The sequence below is a fragment of the Lissotriton helveticus genome, chromosome 8, assembly GCF_964261635.1.
Source record: "Lissotriton helveticus chromosome 8, aLisHel1.1, whole genome shotgun sequence".
NCBI lineage: Eukaryota > Metazoa > Chordata > Amphibia > Caudata > Salamandridae > Lissotriton > Lissotriton helveticus.
Window position 1 is genome coordinate 1,022,016,415 of NC_136069.1, and position 17,960 is coordinate 1,022,034,374.

The following is a 17,960-nucleotide window of genomic DNA, read 5'->3' on the forward strand; positions in this document are numbered from 1 at the left end:
TACGGTCTTGTTTTGATTGGAGGTGGCTAGATAGCCGACAGTAGTATTTTTAATTGGCACAGTATTTCGTCAACTGCTAAGCTTTATAGATGGTGCAGTTGCTTGCGGGAAGGTGTCAATTTATTGGTTGGGACTTAAAGTGCATAATGGAGTGCGAACATAGTGAATTTTGTGTTGTATGATGCAATCCTAGAGTTGGTTGTTTGAAATCTATTGGTAAATGAATAACCAGAATGACACTGATGATGATGGTGTTTTCTCTTGCGGTTTGCGTGGCCAACCATAATGATACTGCTGGCTGACATTCAAGATAGTTCTGTTTGTTTATTATGATCATGCTGAGCCACCCACGTGTCTGTAATGTTTTTAAAGTATCAGTGATTACTTTTATATTTACCACAATGGGATGCCGTCTTGCTTTTTGTCCTTTAAAAAGTATAAGCTAAAAAGAACACGTTACTAACCTTCAGTAGTGCACTTTCTGATAGTTACTATATTGAGTTGGAGAGTCCTCATCTTAGAATATCCCTCACACTCTAGACTTAATTTGGAAACTTTTCACAGCAATACTTCCACATGCAGCTAGGTGGCGTCATGCAGCTTCACGCTGACTCGAACCGAAGTTGGATCAGGGCCAACAATGGCATTGGCACCAGATCATCCTCAAATGCCCACTGCATCAACAACACCTTCATGATGGCAGGAATCAGAGTGTAATGTGGAGCCAGAGTGGAAGTCTGTACCAGAATCGATACAGTGCCGGTAATGAGTAACAAGGGGGCAGATGGCACTGGGGAGGAACCAGACAGCATTAACATCATTGGATGCCCTTGAGGTCCCATGGTGCACGATGGAACGCTACAAGTGGAACAAAGTGCACCAGAAATTTGAAGCATGCCTTCTTTGAAGGCCTTAATTTGCTGCAGCATTGACGATGGCCCAGGAAATACATTTGGGGCACATTAGGATAAACTGTGGCATCTGTGCCATAACTGGAGACGTTGAAAGGTTTGGACCTGAATCTTGACATCCTTGCATCTTCTCATTGGATTCAGAATGGAGGGATGGAGCAGAGTCCCACTTTGCTTTACTCTGCTTGGACTTTGGATTACTGGAGCGCAAAGTTGAATGGGTGTGGAAACAGCCTCGGATCGAGTCCGGGGGCAAGACTGAGCACGAGTAGGACCTATGCGAAGGCCGTGACGTCTTTGGCAATACACAATTTTGCTTAGCAGTCTTGGAACACCTTCGAGTCGGTGAGTCCCACATATAACACGACTTGGAGTTGTGTCCCAAAGGCAGGAACCAAAGACACCTCATGTGGGTTCTCGATGACATCAGTTTCCTGACGCGTCTTCATTGTTCCCTATCACTCTGAAAGATTGTTTAGACATTGTAAAACAAGCATTTGCAATGCAACAGGTCTCGCATTTACATGAGTTTGAGCTAATGGCATTGTAAATGACAATGTCTTTTATTTATGTTTTGTTTTTTGAAACGTAAATAAAACTCTTTGTCATTTACAATGCCAATAGCTTAAACTCGCATAAATCCGAAACCTATTGCATTGCAAATGCTTGTTCTGTATTTGGAGCATGCTGCCCTGCAGACCAAGTTTGTTGTCCAGCAGGTGCATTTACCCGCTGAGCACTTGCACTGCTTTGCCACCTGCGCCTGTGAGTTATTCACCTGCATGTGAAGTAGGAATGTTAACCATACGAGTGTTGGACCCGTCACAGTCTCCACATAGTAAGTTCAACAGTTACACAATCAGTGACATTTAAGCAGGCGATCACTCTTCCCTGCAGCAGGTGAGATAACCCGCAGTGCTGCAGGCTTCATGTTATTTGCAGACTGGAGTACGCTCGCTAACCTGTGAGATTTTAACGGGGTTGACAGACATCTGCAGCATGTGCTTTAACCAACTGAATTGTCACTGGCATGGGAATGTCTTTCATCTGGTACAGAAATCCACAACCTGTGGTATTGCAGCATGTGACATGTATGTTGTGCAGAGAGGTGCATGCTCGTTCACTCGCAGGTTTCTTTTCAGCTGGAAGTATTATCTGGAAGTTACTCACTATATAGAAGCACGTGCTATCTTGCTATAAACGAATTAACTACTGTCTCACTGGGATTGGGGCCTTTTGTGACCTGGGGGTGGCAGGGGGTGGAGGGAGGTCACACGATCCTTCTTGAAACAGCAGTTACACACTTGGCTTAACATGCTCCAAATACTGCACCATCACTGGTGCACAGAACCAGTAGAGATGCTCCATGTACCAGCTTTGCACCAGTGGTGAACCCTCGTGTGCCAGCAATGCGTTAGCAAAGCGCTGTCTTGTGCCAGCACTGTTTTACTGAACAGTGCATACGTGCCAGCAGGTAACCAGTGTACAGCTCCGAGCTGCTCGTGATTCACCAGTGACCACAGTTATTTTTCCATAACTGCAAGAGTGGACAGCCCCCTTGTGGCCACCGGTACAGCAGTGGACTTGGCGCTTTTCGTTGCACTGCGCAGATAGACGTCTGACACTGCTCTCTTCTGCCTGTGCTGGATGAGGGAGCATATATGTGACCGGAACTACACTTCTGGACAGCTCCCGTGTGCCAACACAGCACAAGAGGACGAATCTCTTCTGCCAACTGTCCAGCGGTGGGCAGCTCCCTTGTGTCAGCACTGCACCTAGTGGACATCTCCCTTGTGTCAGCACCTCACTTACTTTGCTGCTGCTGCACCTCCAGCAAGTAGGAGCTCTTAGCATAGTGCCTTATCTCACTTCAAGCTCCTTATAAGTTGCCACCATGCCTGCCGAAGTGAACAGTTTCTTTGGAGCTCCCTTGTACCTGGATTATAGTTTGTGTGTACCTCCCCTGTGGAATAGAACACCTCTTTGTGCCAGCACATCCCTAGTGGACAGCACCTTTGTGCCAGTTCATTGCTTGTGCACGTATAAGTGAAAAGCTCCTGTATTGAAGCACTGCAGCTTCTCGAAAGCCCCTTGTGCTAAATATGAAGCATCTTTGTTCCAGCACTGCGTCAGTTCCTTGTGTCAGAAGTGCGCTGTGTTCTATCTCCATTGCACTAGTGTCTCGCTAGCGCCTAGACACCTTGGGGCTTATTTACAAGCCCCTTGCGCCACCCGTACGTCACTTTTCCCATGTTAAAAATTACGCAAAAGTGCCGCAAAGGACTTGTAAATTAGCCCCTTTGTGTTTCAGAGCGATGCTGAAAAGCTCCAGCAACCCATAAATGAACACGTCCACTGTACCAACCCGTCCCGAATGCACAACGTTTGTGCCAGCACGACAATAGTGAGCAGTTTTATCACACACCAGGACAACAGTTGACAGCTTCTTTTACTGGCATTTATCATCGGACAGCTATAGCCCGCCGCATCTGCAGTCGCGGTTAGTCAACAATGCTTGCATCAAAGGAGATCTCCTTGCACTAACATAGTGCCATTGCTCATTGTACCAGCGGTGTACTGTGTGAGACTCTCGTTCTTAAATGCCAACTGTGCCACTGCCAGCGCTGTACTAATACACAGCTCATTCGAGGCGCTCCGCACTGGAAAGCTGTTCTGTGTTGGACACAGCCTAGTAGGCAGCTACCAGTAGCAACGTAAGAGGATGCGGCTTAAAGGCTACAGCGGCCGACCTTGAAGCTGGAGACCCGGGTTCGAGTCAGGGGAGTCTCAAGCATAACGTGTTTCTGGGCAAATCACTTTATGTTCCGGCCCTAAACAAAAAAAAATAATGTTTCTGACTGAGATAGAACTGGTGCTCTTGTAAAGTGCTCTGATATCTTCGGGTCTAGTTCGTGCTATAAAAAACTGCAACTATGGTGAATGCCGTCCTAGGTAAAAGCTGCGGCAGTATACAATTCCTTTTGCGAGCACAGCAACAGTTGTCAGTTCATGTACGCAGCCCCATTGTGCTGGTACTGCAACTGCGGACAGCTCTATTGTGTTAGTTACTCAAATTGAAATCTTTTTTGTCTCAGCCCTTCTACTGTGGACGTTTCCATATTGTCAACACGGCACCGATATGGACTTTACCAAGTTTGGAAGGGCGGATCTTTGGAATTGTCAGCAAGTCAGGTATAAACATCAAAGTGATGGAATCGGACCTTTCCTGACGAAGCAAGGCTGAATGAAGAGTGGAGCATGCCCATGTATTGTCTGGCGACAGATACATACCAATTTAAAAGCAATTCTGCTGACCTTAGACTGGGCTACCGGAATTATGCGATTTTGTGGCCTTGGTGGCGTTTTGCAAAAATGATAAATGTGTCATAGTTTCCATATAATCTTTGTTCAAATAGTGTTAACATATGCAAAAAAAATGCTTGTTAATGTAGAGTAGGGTTGCGGGGGTAATTCTTCCTCCTCGCTTTCGAGTCTTCGAGCCAACTTTCTCACCTTGGGGGTGGGTGGGAGGGGGGGGGAGGCTGGGGGTAGCTCTAACACCCCTCACCTCCAGATACAAGCTGCAAGAGAACCGACTCAAACCAGCCAGAGAAGCTGCGGCCCCAGTAACACTTTCCCTTCCCATAAGCTCACACTTCAGCACTGCTCACACTAGAACCTGCATACACACAGTGACCACTGATGAGTGCCGAATTCTCTTCCAACTTGGAGAGGAAACGTAATTGAACAAGCGCTGAAAGGACAACAAAAGTAGCAGCCGCAACAGCAAACTGAGCTGGAATGCGATTTATTCACCTATCGCCAACCAGACGGCCAACTCGTGTTGCTACAAAAAACGAAGTTGTGACCTTCGGTAACATGACTGCTGCTTGTGCACTTATGTAACACGCTGTAACGCCTTCAGGTCGGTTTCTGGCTGTATAAAACGGCAAAAATAACAAGCGTTGAAAGAACAACAAAAGTAGCAGCCGCAACAGAAAACTGAGCTGGAATGCGATTTATTCAACTAGCGCCAACACAACTAACACATCTGATACAAAGTATACGCCACAAACAGACTGTGTGAGCGCCATAGCCGAACAAGAACAAACAAGAACACAAACAGCTATCGCCACGCGTGTAACAGTCTGGTGCAGTTGGTGTACACGGACATGGACGCCTAAAAACCATTTAACCCGTTCACGTTACAAGCGAAGACATGATACACAATCCTAGCTGCCGCTTTCCCACCATCGTATAGTCTGCGCTATAATGGACGACATCATGTTGCATGCTGGTATTCGTAGTTTCATTCTGAAATCATTCGAAAATCCCGACTCAAAGTGCTTGTGGAGTATGACATCACACACGGCCTGGGGTCACCTGACACCTTTGTAGCGCCTGGTTTCCTTTCTTTTGTGCCTACTGCCGCCATGACCGCTGCACTGCCACTTCTTTACGGAGCTTGCCATCTACATTTCTGCCTGCCCCTTTAATCACACGCCAGCTTATATAAACAAGGAACAGAATGTAATACATCCGGGGGGAGGCGGCTGGAGCGTTTCCGGGTCAGCAGAGGCAGCTGCTACAGGCAAGGGGTGCGCTGGGGATGCGGCATCCGCTTGCACTCTGTTTCGGCGCATGGCTGTTGGGTGCCGTTTGAATTATGCAACCCAGGCCAGGCGATGCGGCGGAGATACGGGGAGTCACGACAAAAGAGCCAGGTGAGTGGAGGGTGGCTGCGTGCATGTGTGTGTGCACGCGCGTGTGTGTGAGTGTGTGTGTGTGTGTGTGTGTGTGTGTGTGTGTGTGTGCGTGCGTGCGTGCAGAGGGGTGGGGGCTGGCTGTGTCTGTGTGTGTGCGCCGTTAATGCATGCGAGCGAAGCTAAAGTAGTGGCTGTGAGTTCGTCTGCGCAAGCGCGTCTCAGAAACGTGCTCCCGCGGTCAAAACTGAGACTGCAAAAGCGCGCGTCTGACTCTTGTCTACATTCCCCAAAACGGCTCACAATAGTTGTCGAAGCAGACAGCAATCAATGCTTCGCATTGAATGCAGGTCTGCTCAACCTAAAAAACAACAACAAAAAACAGGAGTGGAGGTCCGGATCCACGTAAAACAAGCATTTACAATGCAACTGTTTCGCCTTTGAAAAAGTTAGAGCTATTGGCATTGTAAATGACAATTTTTTTAATTTATGTGTTGGATTTGAAAACAGACAAATAAATGGCATTGTCATTTACATTGCCAACAGCGTAATCTCTCGCAAATGTAAGACCTATTGTACCCTACTGGACGAGCTCAGCAGACAGCAATTACTACCACACACACACCCAGAGCCAGCCCCACACACACTCCCAGAGCCACACACACCCACACACCCAGAGCCACACACACACACCCAGAGCCACACACACACCCAGAGCCACACACACCCAGAGCCACACACACACACACACACAGAGCCACACACACACCCAGAGCCACACACACACCCACAGCCACACACACACCCACAGCCACACACACACCCACACACCCAGAGCCACACACACCCACACACCCAGAGCCACACACACACCCAGAGCCACACACACACACACCCAGAGCCACACACACCCAGAGCCACACACACCCACACCCAGAGCCACACACACCCACACACCCAGAGCCACACACACCCACACACCCAGAGCCACACACACCCACACACCCCCACACACCCATAGCCATACACACCCACACACCCAGAGCCACACACACCCAGAGCAACACACACCCACACACCCAGAGCCACACACACCCACACACCTAGGATGCAATGACAGAAACAGCAACATACAAGTCGGGTGGCACACTATGTTAAGGCAGCTTTTTACCGTATATGTTTTTAAGCCACGCCCTTAATTACACTGGCTACGCCCCTTGTAGAGACCCTCCAGTTTTTCGTCCCAGTTAAAGCCCTGCTGCTCCCTACGTGTTCCTCCATACACGGCGAACCCTCCCCATGGCCCACACATCTCCCCATATCTCAGCAGTGATCTTCGGTGCCCTTCACCCCTCCTCCTTGTGCTCCTCGCTGGCAAAGAAACGTCTCCTCATATTTGTTGCTATAGTTCGGTGCCTTTTAAAGGCTGAGGTGTTGACGGGCACCCCTGGCAGTACCAGGCCCAGGCCCTGCTGGCCTTCATGGTGCGCTCCTGCCCGGCTGACTCTGAACAGCTCCTTAATGAAAAAAAAACAGTAGCAGTGACAGTACGCAGCTAGTATGAGTGTCGTTGTAATACTTTTTAAAGTCACAATAGCCGTTATATTCTGTACTTTCAAGCTCGTGACTAATAGATTACTGGGCATGTTTACATTATGGAAGTGGTCGGTAAAGTTGTATTTCTGTGTCGGGCCCTCACAAATGATGAAACAGTATGTTTTGTTTATTGTGTAAGCAACGAGATAAATATTCCCGTTCTAGAGCCTCGTGCCCCGCCGAGCACCAGCGGTCATGCATCTGAGCCCTCCCCAGCCTCCAGCCCCATACGGCTGGACTGAGGAAAGGGGTGTCTTCCACTTCCATTGAAGCCCAATCTGCGCAGAACAAAACCCTCTGCCGAGATCGGACCTGAAGTAAATAAACATAAAACGTCGGTGTTCAGCAGGAGGAAGACAAGGTCCTGGATCGGTATCCAGTATTGCAAACTATTAAAACATTTTCCGGCCCCCTCCCCCGATGGGCCAGGAACCAGCAAAGTTCCTGTGTGATGCACTGGGTGCTGCAGAGTTGACATGTATCCATCCCCCGCACCCGCGAAAAAGAATAAACCAGGATGGAAATCGTGTCCCAGAGCACCGATCACGCCTCTATTCATCGGCTAACCCCAGCCGGATCTAATTCTCCCTGTAGCCTGCATCTGCTTCCAGCTCTCCATACCATCAGCCTCCGCCCCCCGTTACTCTCCCTCCAGCCCCGGTATCACTCGAACCCCCTACACCGCTCTCCATTCACTCCTCGCCATCCTTGCCTTCATCACGACCGCCCTCCCTTTCTCTCGATATCCCCTCCACCCTGCCTGTCCACTGCATCACCCCCACCAAGAGCCCCAAGTTGTCTCAGACCCCCCGGGCTATGACAGCCGAGTCTGTACCTGAGCAGCTTGGCAGGGCCTTCCTCACAGCATTGAACACAGACAGTGGGAGGGCGGGAGGGAGGAGGCACGGACAGTGGGCGGGCGGGAGAGAGAAGGCAGGACAACGGGAGGGAGGGCGGGGGATAAACAAGACGAGGTAGGCTCGGATGAACTTAAGAGTTCATAGATAGGTTGGACAGCATCGAACACGGACAGTGGGCGGGAGGGAGGAGGCACGGACAGTGGGCGGGCAGGAGGGAGAACTTCGAGAAGGCAAGGACAACGGCACGGCGAGAGGGAGGGTGTGGGGGGCGGGACTTAAAAAAGAGTCAGAAACGCCCACGATTCGTGTTCTGACGGGGAAAGAGTGATTGACAACGATGTCTTCCAATGGCTAGCCTCCATTTATGGAATTAGCCAATGGAAGAAGGGGCGGGTTCAAGTCCCCCATACTGTTCTAACATTAGATTTCGCCTGCGCGAACGCTGCTGCGCAGCAGATCGCCAGGCGAAACCTAAAAAAGCAGAAAGAAAGAAACTGACGTTTGAGCAGAAACTTTGCTGATACGCGGCTCTACGTTCACCACTACTAACGGTATGGAGCCATCACGGTGCCACCTAGCGGAGACCAGCAGTACTGCAGCGATACGTTTACAGATTCAGTCTGACAACTGGGGGTATTCTAATGCGAGGAAGTATGCAACAGAAAAGTAACTGTGCTGCTATTTTCTACATATGTGAATTCAAACCAATGTGACATGATGTGCACGACAAGGTTATGAAATCACTTTAAATGCAGTAGTGACTTAAGGCATCCATTACCTAAGTATGTTTCCCCGGACAACACCCTAGCCTCATCCATAATTACCTACATATGACTTTTTCACCGTATAAGACGTTAATGTCAGCGGTGTTGGCTTTGTGTTAATTCAGTATGTAATATGATGATCCAGTTTGTTTTACATTTTTTGGCCAATTAATGTTTATGCCATAAAAGGTGTTCATATTCCTAGTTTGTGGTATGATTTCTCTTAAGATTACCAGGAAAGTAAAATTAAAAAAAATATGTACTGCACTACATACCTGTATGTCTTTAAATCAAAGTGAAATGGCAAACATCTTAAAGTAGTGAAATCAAGGAAGCTACAAGTAAGACAACAAAGAAGCATCTATTCGGGCTCCCATCATTCAAATGCTTATCTGCCATGTGTGCACCGTGATTTGATTTTACCCATCTCCATTCCATTGGCAAAAAAGATACATGCCATTTTCCTGCACAAATTCTGAAGATGGTACAGTGACAGAGTTCATACTAAATGGCTCAGCTACAACATAAAAAAAACATACATGGAAATGACAACGACAAGAGCACTCAAACATGAGCTCAAGAGAAATGGAAACGTCTGCATGCTTAACAGGTAATTGTATATATAAATAAATCTTTTAAAAACTTTGTGAAAAGTGTTTTCGATCCCTTAACACATTGTGTTAAATTTCAAATTACCTTATAATAGATCCGTCTTCCACTGGGAACGCAAGTTGGTGGACAACGGAAGAGTTTCCAACAGAAGATATAAGATCTTCCTTTAGTATTGGAGAAAGGCGATGGTCGGGGCTGTAGTGGGAAGTGCCAAGGTAAGACCCGTTGGTATCTGTAAAGGCAAAGGAAACAACAGTAAACCTATTACCTGTGGATAGGGGCACAATTGGGCTTCAAAAATAGACTATGCAGCTGTTTGAACAGAGAAGCAAGTTTGGTCTATGCACTACTAGCTCTACACAAGGGTGAGTGTGAGTGAAAAGACATTCTCAGTGTGCAACCACGTATGGTGAAGTGAAGAAGTGAAGTCCACATTTGTAAAGCGCACAATCACCCGTAAGGGTCTCTAGGCGCTGGGGGGCCGTCGGGGAGATTAAGCGAGCTATTGCCCAGAGTCACATGGTGCTGGGCTAACCTGCCGCCGGAGCCGGGGATCGAACAGTGGTCCCCAGATTCCAGCGTCAGTCGCCCTGGCCGCGGCGCCACACCTCTCCCATATGGTAGGTAGTACATGAATGCAACAGGAGTGTCTGTCACACAATTCACAGAACTTGTGATGCATCCGTACATGTGTACAGAATCGACAAGGAGCATTTGAGAAATAAAGCTATATTGCTGTTCTGTGCAATGGATAGCACAAATGCTCAGCTTCACTGTAATTTCCAAACAGGTGCTAGATGCAGTTCCACAAATATAAATACATATATAAATAACAGATTGGTTAAAGTAGAGTATCACGGCCATCGTGCCTAACAAAAATGAATGTGTCCATCTGTAACGAAACTGGTGCTCATGTAAAGCGCTCTGATACCCGATGTCTCGGGTCTAGTTCGCGCTATACAAAACTCAAAAAAATAAAATTAAAAAAAATAAACATTGCTAGCAGGTACTATAAATCTACTTTGAAAGAATGAAGTGAGTAACCAAAACTGGATTGAGACCTTGAGAGTGGTTTTAGACAGCAGACTATAATTGCAAATATTGTGAGACTGGTGCAGCTTTCGGTCTGAAACTACTATTTTGTGAAGCAACGTTTCAGGACCTTATCTCATTATAGTGAATGCCTATTCAGTAAATAACGGCCTTGCAATTATTTGTAGGGTGATATAACAGACACAAGCTAAAGGTTATGTTTCATAAGCATTATCATGAACCAGAGTTCATTTTAAGTTGTCATCTATTTCCATTAGTGGCATCCAGGAGACCCAACAGAGAATTGAAGCATCAGAGCGCAATATTTGGACAATTATTATAGATACCATTGGAAAGCTATCATTTCAGAAGATGTAGGAAGAAAGCAATAGTTTGTAATAAGTTAGTTTGACAAAGGGTCTTTGCTCATTTTTGGGAAGCAGTACAAGACCATTGGGCACTGTTTACTGTCTGAGGAACCACTCAAAAGGCTTGAAATGAAAGTTGAAGCTGAAGCTGTTATGGAGCGGTATTCCTTGTACATTCACAACCAAGTACCAAAGAAACTGTAAAGAAATAAGTATCAATTTTCAAACACATATGTACTTGTCAATCGATTGTTCAAATATGAAATTGAAAGGAAGGCTTTAGTCTATACCACAGGAGTATTTCTTGACCAAAACAAAACGTTAGGAACAATCTATTGCATGTCTAAACATAACTAGAGAAAAAAACATAATGTATCATAAGTATTTGCTTCTGTAAGAAGAAAAAACAATGACAAAAAGAAAGGCGAAGACAGGAATAAAAAGAGAAGTTTGCAAACCCGTTGGAAAAGTACCCCTACGAAGATCTTTTTTTAGCCACACCTCACATGGCTTCAAAAGTGATTTTCAATGCAAAGCTTCAGCCATGGTCTTAATTCAAAAATGATGTCTAAGCTCTTCTAAAACATAAGTAAAAATAAACCAAAACACAATTTGCACATGATCTCAGAAAGAAAGAGGGCATCACATCCTAGAAACATACATCAGGAAATATTCTAGGACACAGACAATCTCTCGCTCTCTCTCTCCCTTTTCAGTGAATGTAGGCAAAGGAACTCAAAGGACAAGTTACTTTCCTTCAGTAACACCTTATCTGGTAGAGACATTATCTAGCCGCAGATTCCTTACCTGTGAACTTCCCAGGTGTCAGACTAGATCCAGAAGGTTTTTTTGAGCAGTACTCCTGCGTGCCGGTAGGTGGCGTCGGTTCACTCAGCGTGACGTCTATGCTTCGTGATTGTCGTTATGGTGTCCGCATTTTCTATATCGCCGCCACCTCAGGACTCTGACGTCCGTACTTCTCACTTCCATGCCAGAAGCGTGGAGCCATGAAGGTGACCGACAGTGGTGTATTTAGACAACTAGGACCCTGAAGGTGAATAGCCCTGACATTAAAAACTGACCCATCGTGCGCTAGGATGGGTGGGTCGGAAAGAAATCTATGGCTAGATCATGTCTCTACCAGATAAGGCGTTACCGAAGGTAAGTAATATGTCCATCTGGTAGAGACATCTAGCTGCAGATTCCTTACCTGTGAACAGATACTAAAGCAATACCATCCCCGGTGGAGGGACTACAGAAAGGTTTTAAACTTAAAAATCCTGTAGGACCAAACGGCCAAAAGCCCTCCCAAAGGACCGGATTGGCAGGGCAATAATGCTTAGCAAATGTGTGTAGGGATACCCACATAGCCAGCTGGCAGCTGTCAAGAACCGAGATATCACACTGGAGAGCCGTGGAGACTGGCTTAGCTTTGGTGGAATGAGCTCTGAGGCCCTCAGGAGGCTGTTTGCTTGCCAGAGCATAACAAATCTTAATGCAGAGGATAACCCATCTTGAAATGGTCGTCTTCTGCACAGCACACCCCTTCTTTACTCCAACGTACCCCACAAAGAGAAGGTTGTCTTCCTGGAACTCTTTAGTGCAATCAAGTTAGAAGGACAACGCTGTTTTTGGGTCCAGACGGTGGAGACGTTCCTCTTCCTTAAAAACATGAGTCACTAGCAGGATGGCGGAGGCCATGCTGCCCATCACCATCTTGAACTTCTCTTTTTTTTGTGGAAGTAGTTGAGGGCTCTGAGGTCGAGGATAAGACTAAGGCCTCCATTCTTTTTGGGGACCATAAGCAGCGGGAATAGCAGCATAGCCTATTTCTCGCACCGGAACCCTCTCTTTGGCTCCCTTGGGGAAACTCCCTTTAGATTGCGGATTTTATTCCGCAATACAATCACAATGCGGTTGTTACAACTACTGCGTTGTAACCACGCAGTGCCATTACTATGCAAGTCATTATATCGACTTGCAGTAGATGGTGCTCTAACATAAGGAATGGTTTACCATTCCAACACCTTCCCTACTGTTACGTAGGCTGCAGTTGCAATAGTAATTTATAAATTTCTAATGGTACAGCGTCATCTACTGCAAGTCGATGTAATGACTTGCGTAGTAATAGCATTGCGTGGTTACAACGCGGTCGTTGTAACAACCGCGTTGTGATTGTATTGCGGAGTAAAATCCGCGTTGTAAAGGTATATATTCCTCCCTTGGCCAAGAGAGTCATTGCTGTAAAGTAAGGTAATCCTCCAGCAGCTGACTGAATATAGGAGACATGGAGGGAGAGGTAGTCTCGAAGGGGAGGGAGTAGCCTCTTCGGACTATCTGGAGAACCCACCTATCTGAGGTGATGTCCTGCCAGTGGTGGAGGTTCTTGCGTATCCTGCCACCAACTGGACGCCCATGATCCTGGAGGATCGGACTAGGAGGGTTTGGAGGCGGAGGAGGGAGGGGGGGTTTGTGGCCTGACCTGACCTCTGGTCGCCCAACCAAGGGGGTCGGGGCGAGCCATGCAGTGGTTGCGTAACTTACACAGTCGTCTTGGAGCATCTGGAAGCCCCTTCCCTAGCCACAAAAGGAGCGAAAGGTAGATGAAGGCGTGGATGACAGAGAGGCTCAATGACTTGGCTGTATCCCGCGACTCCTTGAAGCGCTCTAGCGCCACGTCTGTCCTATCTTCGAAGAGACGTAAGCCATGAAAGGGCATGTCCATCAGGTAGGCTTGGACATCCTCAGAGAAGCCAGACGTTCTCAGCCATGTGTGGCGCCTAACTGGCACCCTCAAGGAGATCGCTCTGCCTGGAGAGGTTGTTGTGTCCAAGCCACAGCGAATAGTAAACTTTTCTGCGTCTCTCCCATCAGCAGCAGCTTGGGAGAGGATAGCCCGGACCTCCTCCGGGACTTGTGGCAGCACATGAGCAATCGTCTCCCATAGGATTGGGAGTAACGGCCCAATAGGCACGCAGTGTTTACTGACCGTAGTGCTAGACTGGTGGAAGAACATTTTTTCTTTCTGAAGCTATCCAGCCTCTTGGATTCCCTATCCAGGGGTGTAGAAGGGAACGTGCAATGGGAGGTAGTGGCTCGAACCAAACTCTTGGGGGCTGGATCTGATGAGAGAAAGGCCGGGTCGCCCGGAACAGGGCTATGGTGGTGGCGGGAGATCGTTCTATTCACAGGAGACTCTGTGGTGGGTTTGGACCAAACTCCCAGAAGAACGTCTGTAAAGGCCTCATTGAACGGCAGCAAGGGTTCCAACGCGGAGGTCCCAGGCTGCAAGACCTCAGTCAAGACATTGGTCTTGACCACCACAGTAGGAAGCTGCAGGTCCCAGACCTCTGCAACCCTATCCACCACCATGGTAAAGGAAGCTCCCTCCTCCGTAGCCAGGTTAGGAGGGGACAACATGACAGGCTCTGGCGAGGTATCCAAGCCACTGGCATCACCGAGTTCCTCATACCAGTCCATTTCTTCATAATAAAGCAGGATTTCTAAAGGATCCTGCGCCCCCTCCCAATCTTCCTATAATACTTGCCTTTCAGAATAAGGCTGAGGAAATGAAAGAGCCAAAAATCTCCGTCTGCGCCGGTCTAGGGTTCAGTGGATGCCCAAAAGGCTCTGTGTCATCAGGAATAAGAATGGGGCTGGTGCCTGTGGCGTCGGAAGTCTCAGCGTTGGGGAAGGTCGAGGAGGTACGACCGGCGCTGGTCCGGATCTGAGAATGGAACCAAGAGGAGCTATGGGCCAATGGTTCTCTTTCCGCTGAGTCTTCAGGGTTGAAGGCGTGCCAGCGGAAGAGGCTGCCCAAAAATGGCGCCCATGGCGTCATAAAATTCCTTCAATTGGCAGGGGTCGTTCCCGGCCTTGAAAAGGGAAGGGAGCCGACCCTGGCACTCGTTCAGTGGGACGAGTTTTCGCATGCCAAGACCCCTCGGTCACATCAGGTGATGGACAGGGTGAAGTCGAAGCACGCTTCGACTTCTTGTGCTTCTTATGGTGCTTCTTACCTGACCCCTTGGAGTGAGAGGACTAAGACCTGGAGCACCTTGAGCGGTGCTCGGACATTCCTCTCGACTGAGAGCGGGAGCAAGACCTCCAAGCTGCCTGATGTTGGGCCACAAGAAGCTTTAGGGACTGCTCCCTCAAAGCTTTCAGCACCATGGCCAGGGAGTCGCGCTTCAGGCACCAAAGACACACGAGGTGGGGATTTGTGACCAACATGGTACGGTGACAGTTACGACATGAACGTGTTACTAATGGACCATTAGAAACATCCCCCTAGGCACACCTTCCTCCCCTCAATGTGAAATGAGGGTTCCAAATAGCCTTTATTTGATGTTTCATTCTTGTTTTATTTTCATATTCTCATTTGAGTTCATTCTTTATTTTTTCTATTTAAATCAACTGCATTATTCATTCATTTTGATACTCCATGAATTTCAAATTAACGGCATTATTCTCTCATTCAATCCAATGCATTTCGGGCATTTATACATTGCCCTTCATCAGGGAAAAATACTGTAAAGAAATTAATGATAATTGTGTCACAACATGAGAAAAACGATCTCCATATTTCATATCGTCATTGTCTGTTGACTTGAATGTGCTTGAACCATGCATTTTAACTGTGTAGAGAACGAATATGATGTGTACTATATTTCAATCTGATGTGTATTAGCGTTCACTGGTTCACCTCGCTTTTCCTTATAACCCGTGCAATAATAATAATGTGGCCTTATAGCCGACTCACATGCCAGTTCTATCGAGAAAGACGTATCTCCGAGTAATCAAAAGGCTGACAAAAGTAGAAATTAAAACCGTACTACCAGGATGGATCTTATCACTGCATGATACTTGTCATCATTCTAACCAAGTACAAAACATGGTTTCTAATCGTAACTGACCTGATATAATCCTGCTTAACGCTTTCTTCCGAACACGCCAAATGTTTCAGAATGCAATTCTCTTCCGCCTTTCCGCTATTTGAATTATAACAATTATCATTGGTCCTCGTTCCGATCACATGATCAAAAAATAGACAACAGACTATAGCTCTATGTGATTCAACTCCCGATTATCATTCTTGCAATTGTAAAGCGTTCAACCTTCAAATGAAAAAACTTAAGAATATTACATGATCCAAATATGAACTCATATATACAAACCAAAAAACAAAAAACAAATATTTCCGAACTGCAGATGTGAACCCTGCATGGTAAAAAGTGTTGTCTCGAGGTGCCTAAAGGAGTGAGCCATGTTAACTGTGTTATTGTGTGGGTAATGTGAAACGTATGAATGTTTGTAATAAGTGATATGTGGACACAAAACGTTCAAAAACATAACAGGAATCAACTTATTAACACCAAGGTTAGCTTCTTAATTCATAAATAACAGGATAGTTCCATCCGGTCATTAAGCCCATTGGGTTTAAAGGTACCCAATTTTTGGATCCAAAAGTTCTCTCTTTGTAGGAGATGTTTCGTGTTGTCCCTTCCTTCTTCTCTGTTGACTGTCTCCAACACAATACATTTTAGCTGGGATATGTTATGTTGTGCCTCTATGAAATGCTCGGCTACTGTTGATTTTATGTTTTTTGTACGGATGTTTGATTTGTGTTCGGTGAGCCGAATTTTTATGCGTCTTTCTGTTTTTCCTACATACAGTTTGCCACATGGGCATTTCAAAGCATAAATTACATTGGATGTATCACATGTGGCATTTGTCCTCAGTTCATGTCATAATTGAAGCGACTTAGGACGTCAGTCGTTACCCGTGGAGCACCCAAAAAAATACTTAAACAAGTCAAACTTGATCGTCAACAAAGCTGTGCACTGGTCTCACTACTCAACGGTGACAGTTACCACACGGTTTGAATCCCGAGATCCTCTTGGACATAAGGGAAACCTACAGACTACGGAAAAGTGTGACAAAAAGTCAAAAAAAGTCTGTCAAAACATGACAGGGGGTAGCTCTCTTTGACGGATCTGCACTGGCATGGAGAGAAAATAACTGACGTCCGTGCATATACTGATTTTAACTAATTTGTTTATAATGTTTATAAATTCTCTGAATTACATCACTTTGATGTTAAGCACACGTTTTTCTGTCTTGAGTATAAGTATTTATGGCTTGCCGATAATTGATTTTTATTTGGCATTTAAGTAACTTCAATATATTGTTTTTACTTAGGGGGCAACGTCTGTGCAAAAATATTAGTCCTGATGATGGTCTTATAGACAACAGCACTCAAGACCGAAACGTCGACCAAATCATCATCTCCAAAGCTATTTTTTGCTTCAAGAGTATACCTCTGTTCTTGTATGGACTTGGTTACACTGTATCAAAGGAAGGAGCTGATGAATTGTTATGTACTGATCTGTTGACTTATGCATACAACTGTTCATAACTGGATTTGCCTACATTTATTTGTCTTTGATTCCCCATGAAACATTTTTTGATTAACTTAATATAAATACCTTTTCAGATATAACTTTTGTTCCGTGTGCTTCTTTTATCTTTTCTCATTCTTGTGCTTTTGTCATTGAATGTTTTTTGCATTGAAAGAAACATTATCGTAGCCCTTTGGCTCCATTTGAGTTTGATTCTGTTGAACAAACTCCATTGACTGATGTTAGTAAAATAATTTGACTTAGCTAATAAACAAAATCCCTTGTAGTATTTCCTCTTCTTGAACTATTCATTGCCCATACCTACAAGGGTCAACTGGGTTACCCACTACCTCTTCATGTTTTAAACGTGCACCAGGGTGGCACCAATAAAGACAACGCGGATGTTATAACGACGATCAAGACGCCAATGACATCACATTGAGTCGATTGACATCAACTACCAGCGAGCAGGGGTACTGCTCAAGAAACTCTTCCAGATCCAGTCTGACGCCTGGAAAGTAAACAGGTATGAAATCTGCGGCTAAATGTCTCTACCAGATACAGGTACACTTTAATACATATCAACTTATGGTCAGCTAAATTATTAGTGTTTTTCCTTCTCAAAAGAGCATGGTGTCAGAATGTAGTAAAATTAAAACAAAGGAAAACCTTTGGAGAGTCCAGATGCTGCTGAAACAAGATGGACACATGGT

At 46.1% G+C, this 17,960-nt stretch overlaps 1 protein-coding gene across 2 annotated transcripts in view; it reads right to left on the minus strand.

Moving 5' to 3' along the window:
* Positions 1 to 17,960, minus strand: part of OFD1 (OFD1 centriole and centriolar satellite protein) — a 635,354-nt gene that overhangs the window by 270,658 nt on the left and 346,736 nt on the right. For both annotated transcript variants that reach the window (XM_078657861.1, XM_078657862.1), the window contains exon 17: positions 9,531 to 9,678. In XM_078657861.1, coding sequence (XP_078513987.1) covers positions 9,531 to 9,678 — 148 coding nt within the window. The remainder of the gene's footprint in view (positions 1 to 9,530; positions 9,679 to 17,960) is intronic.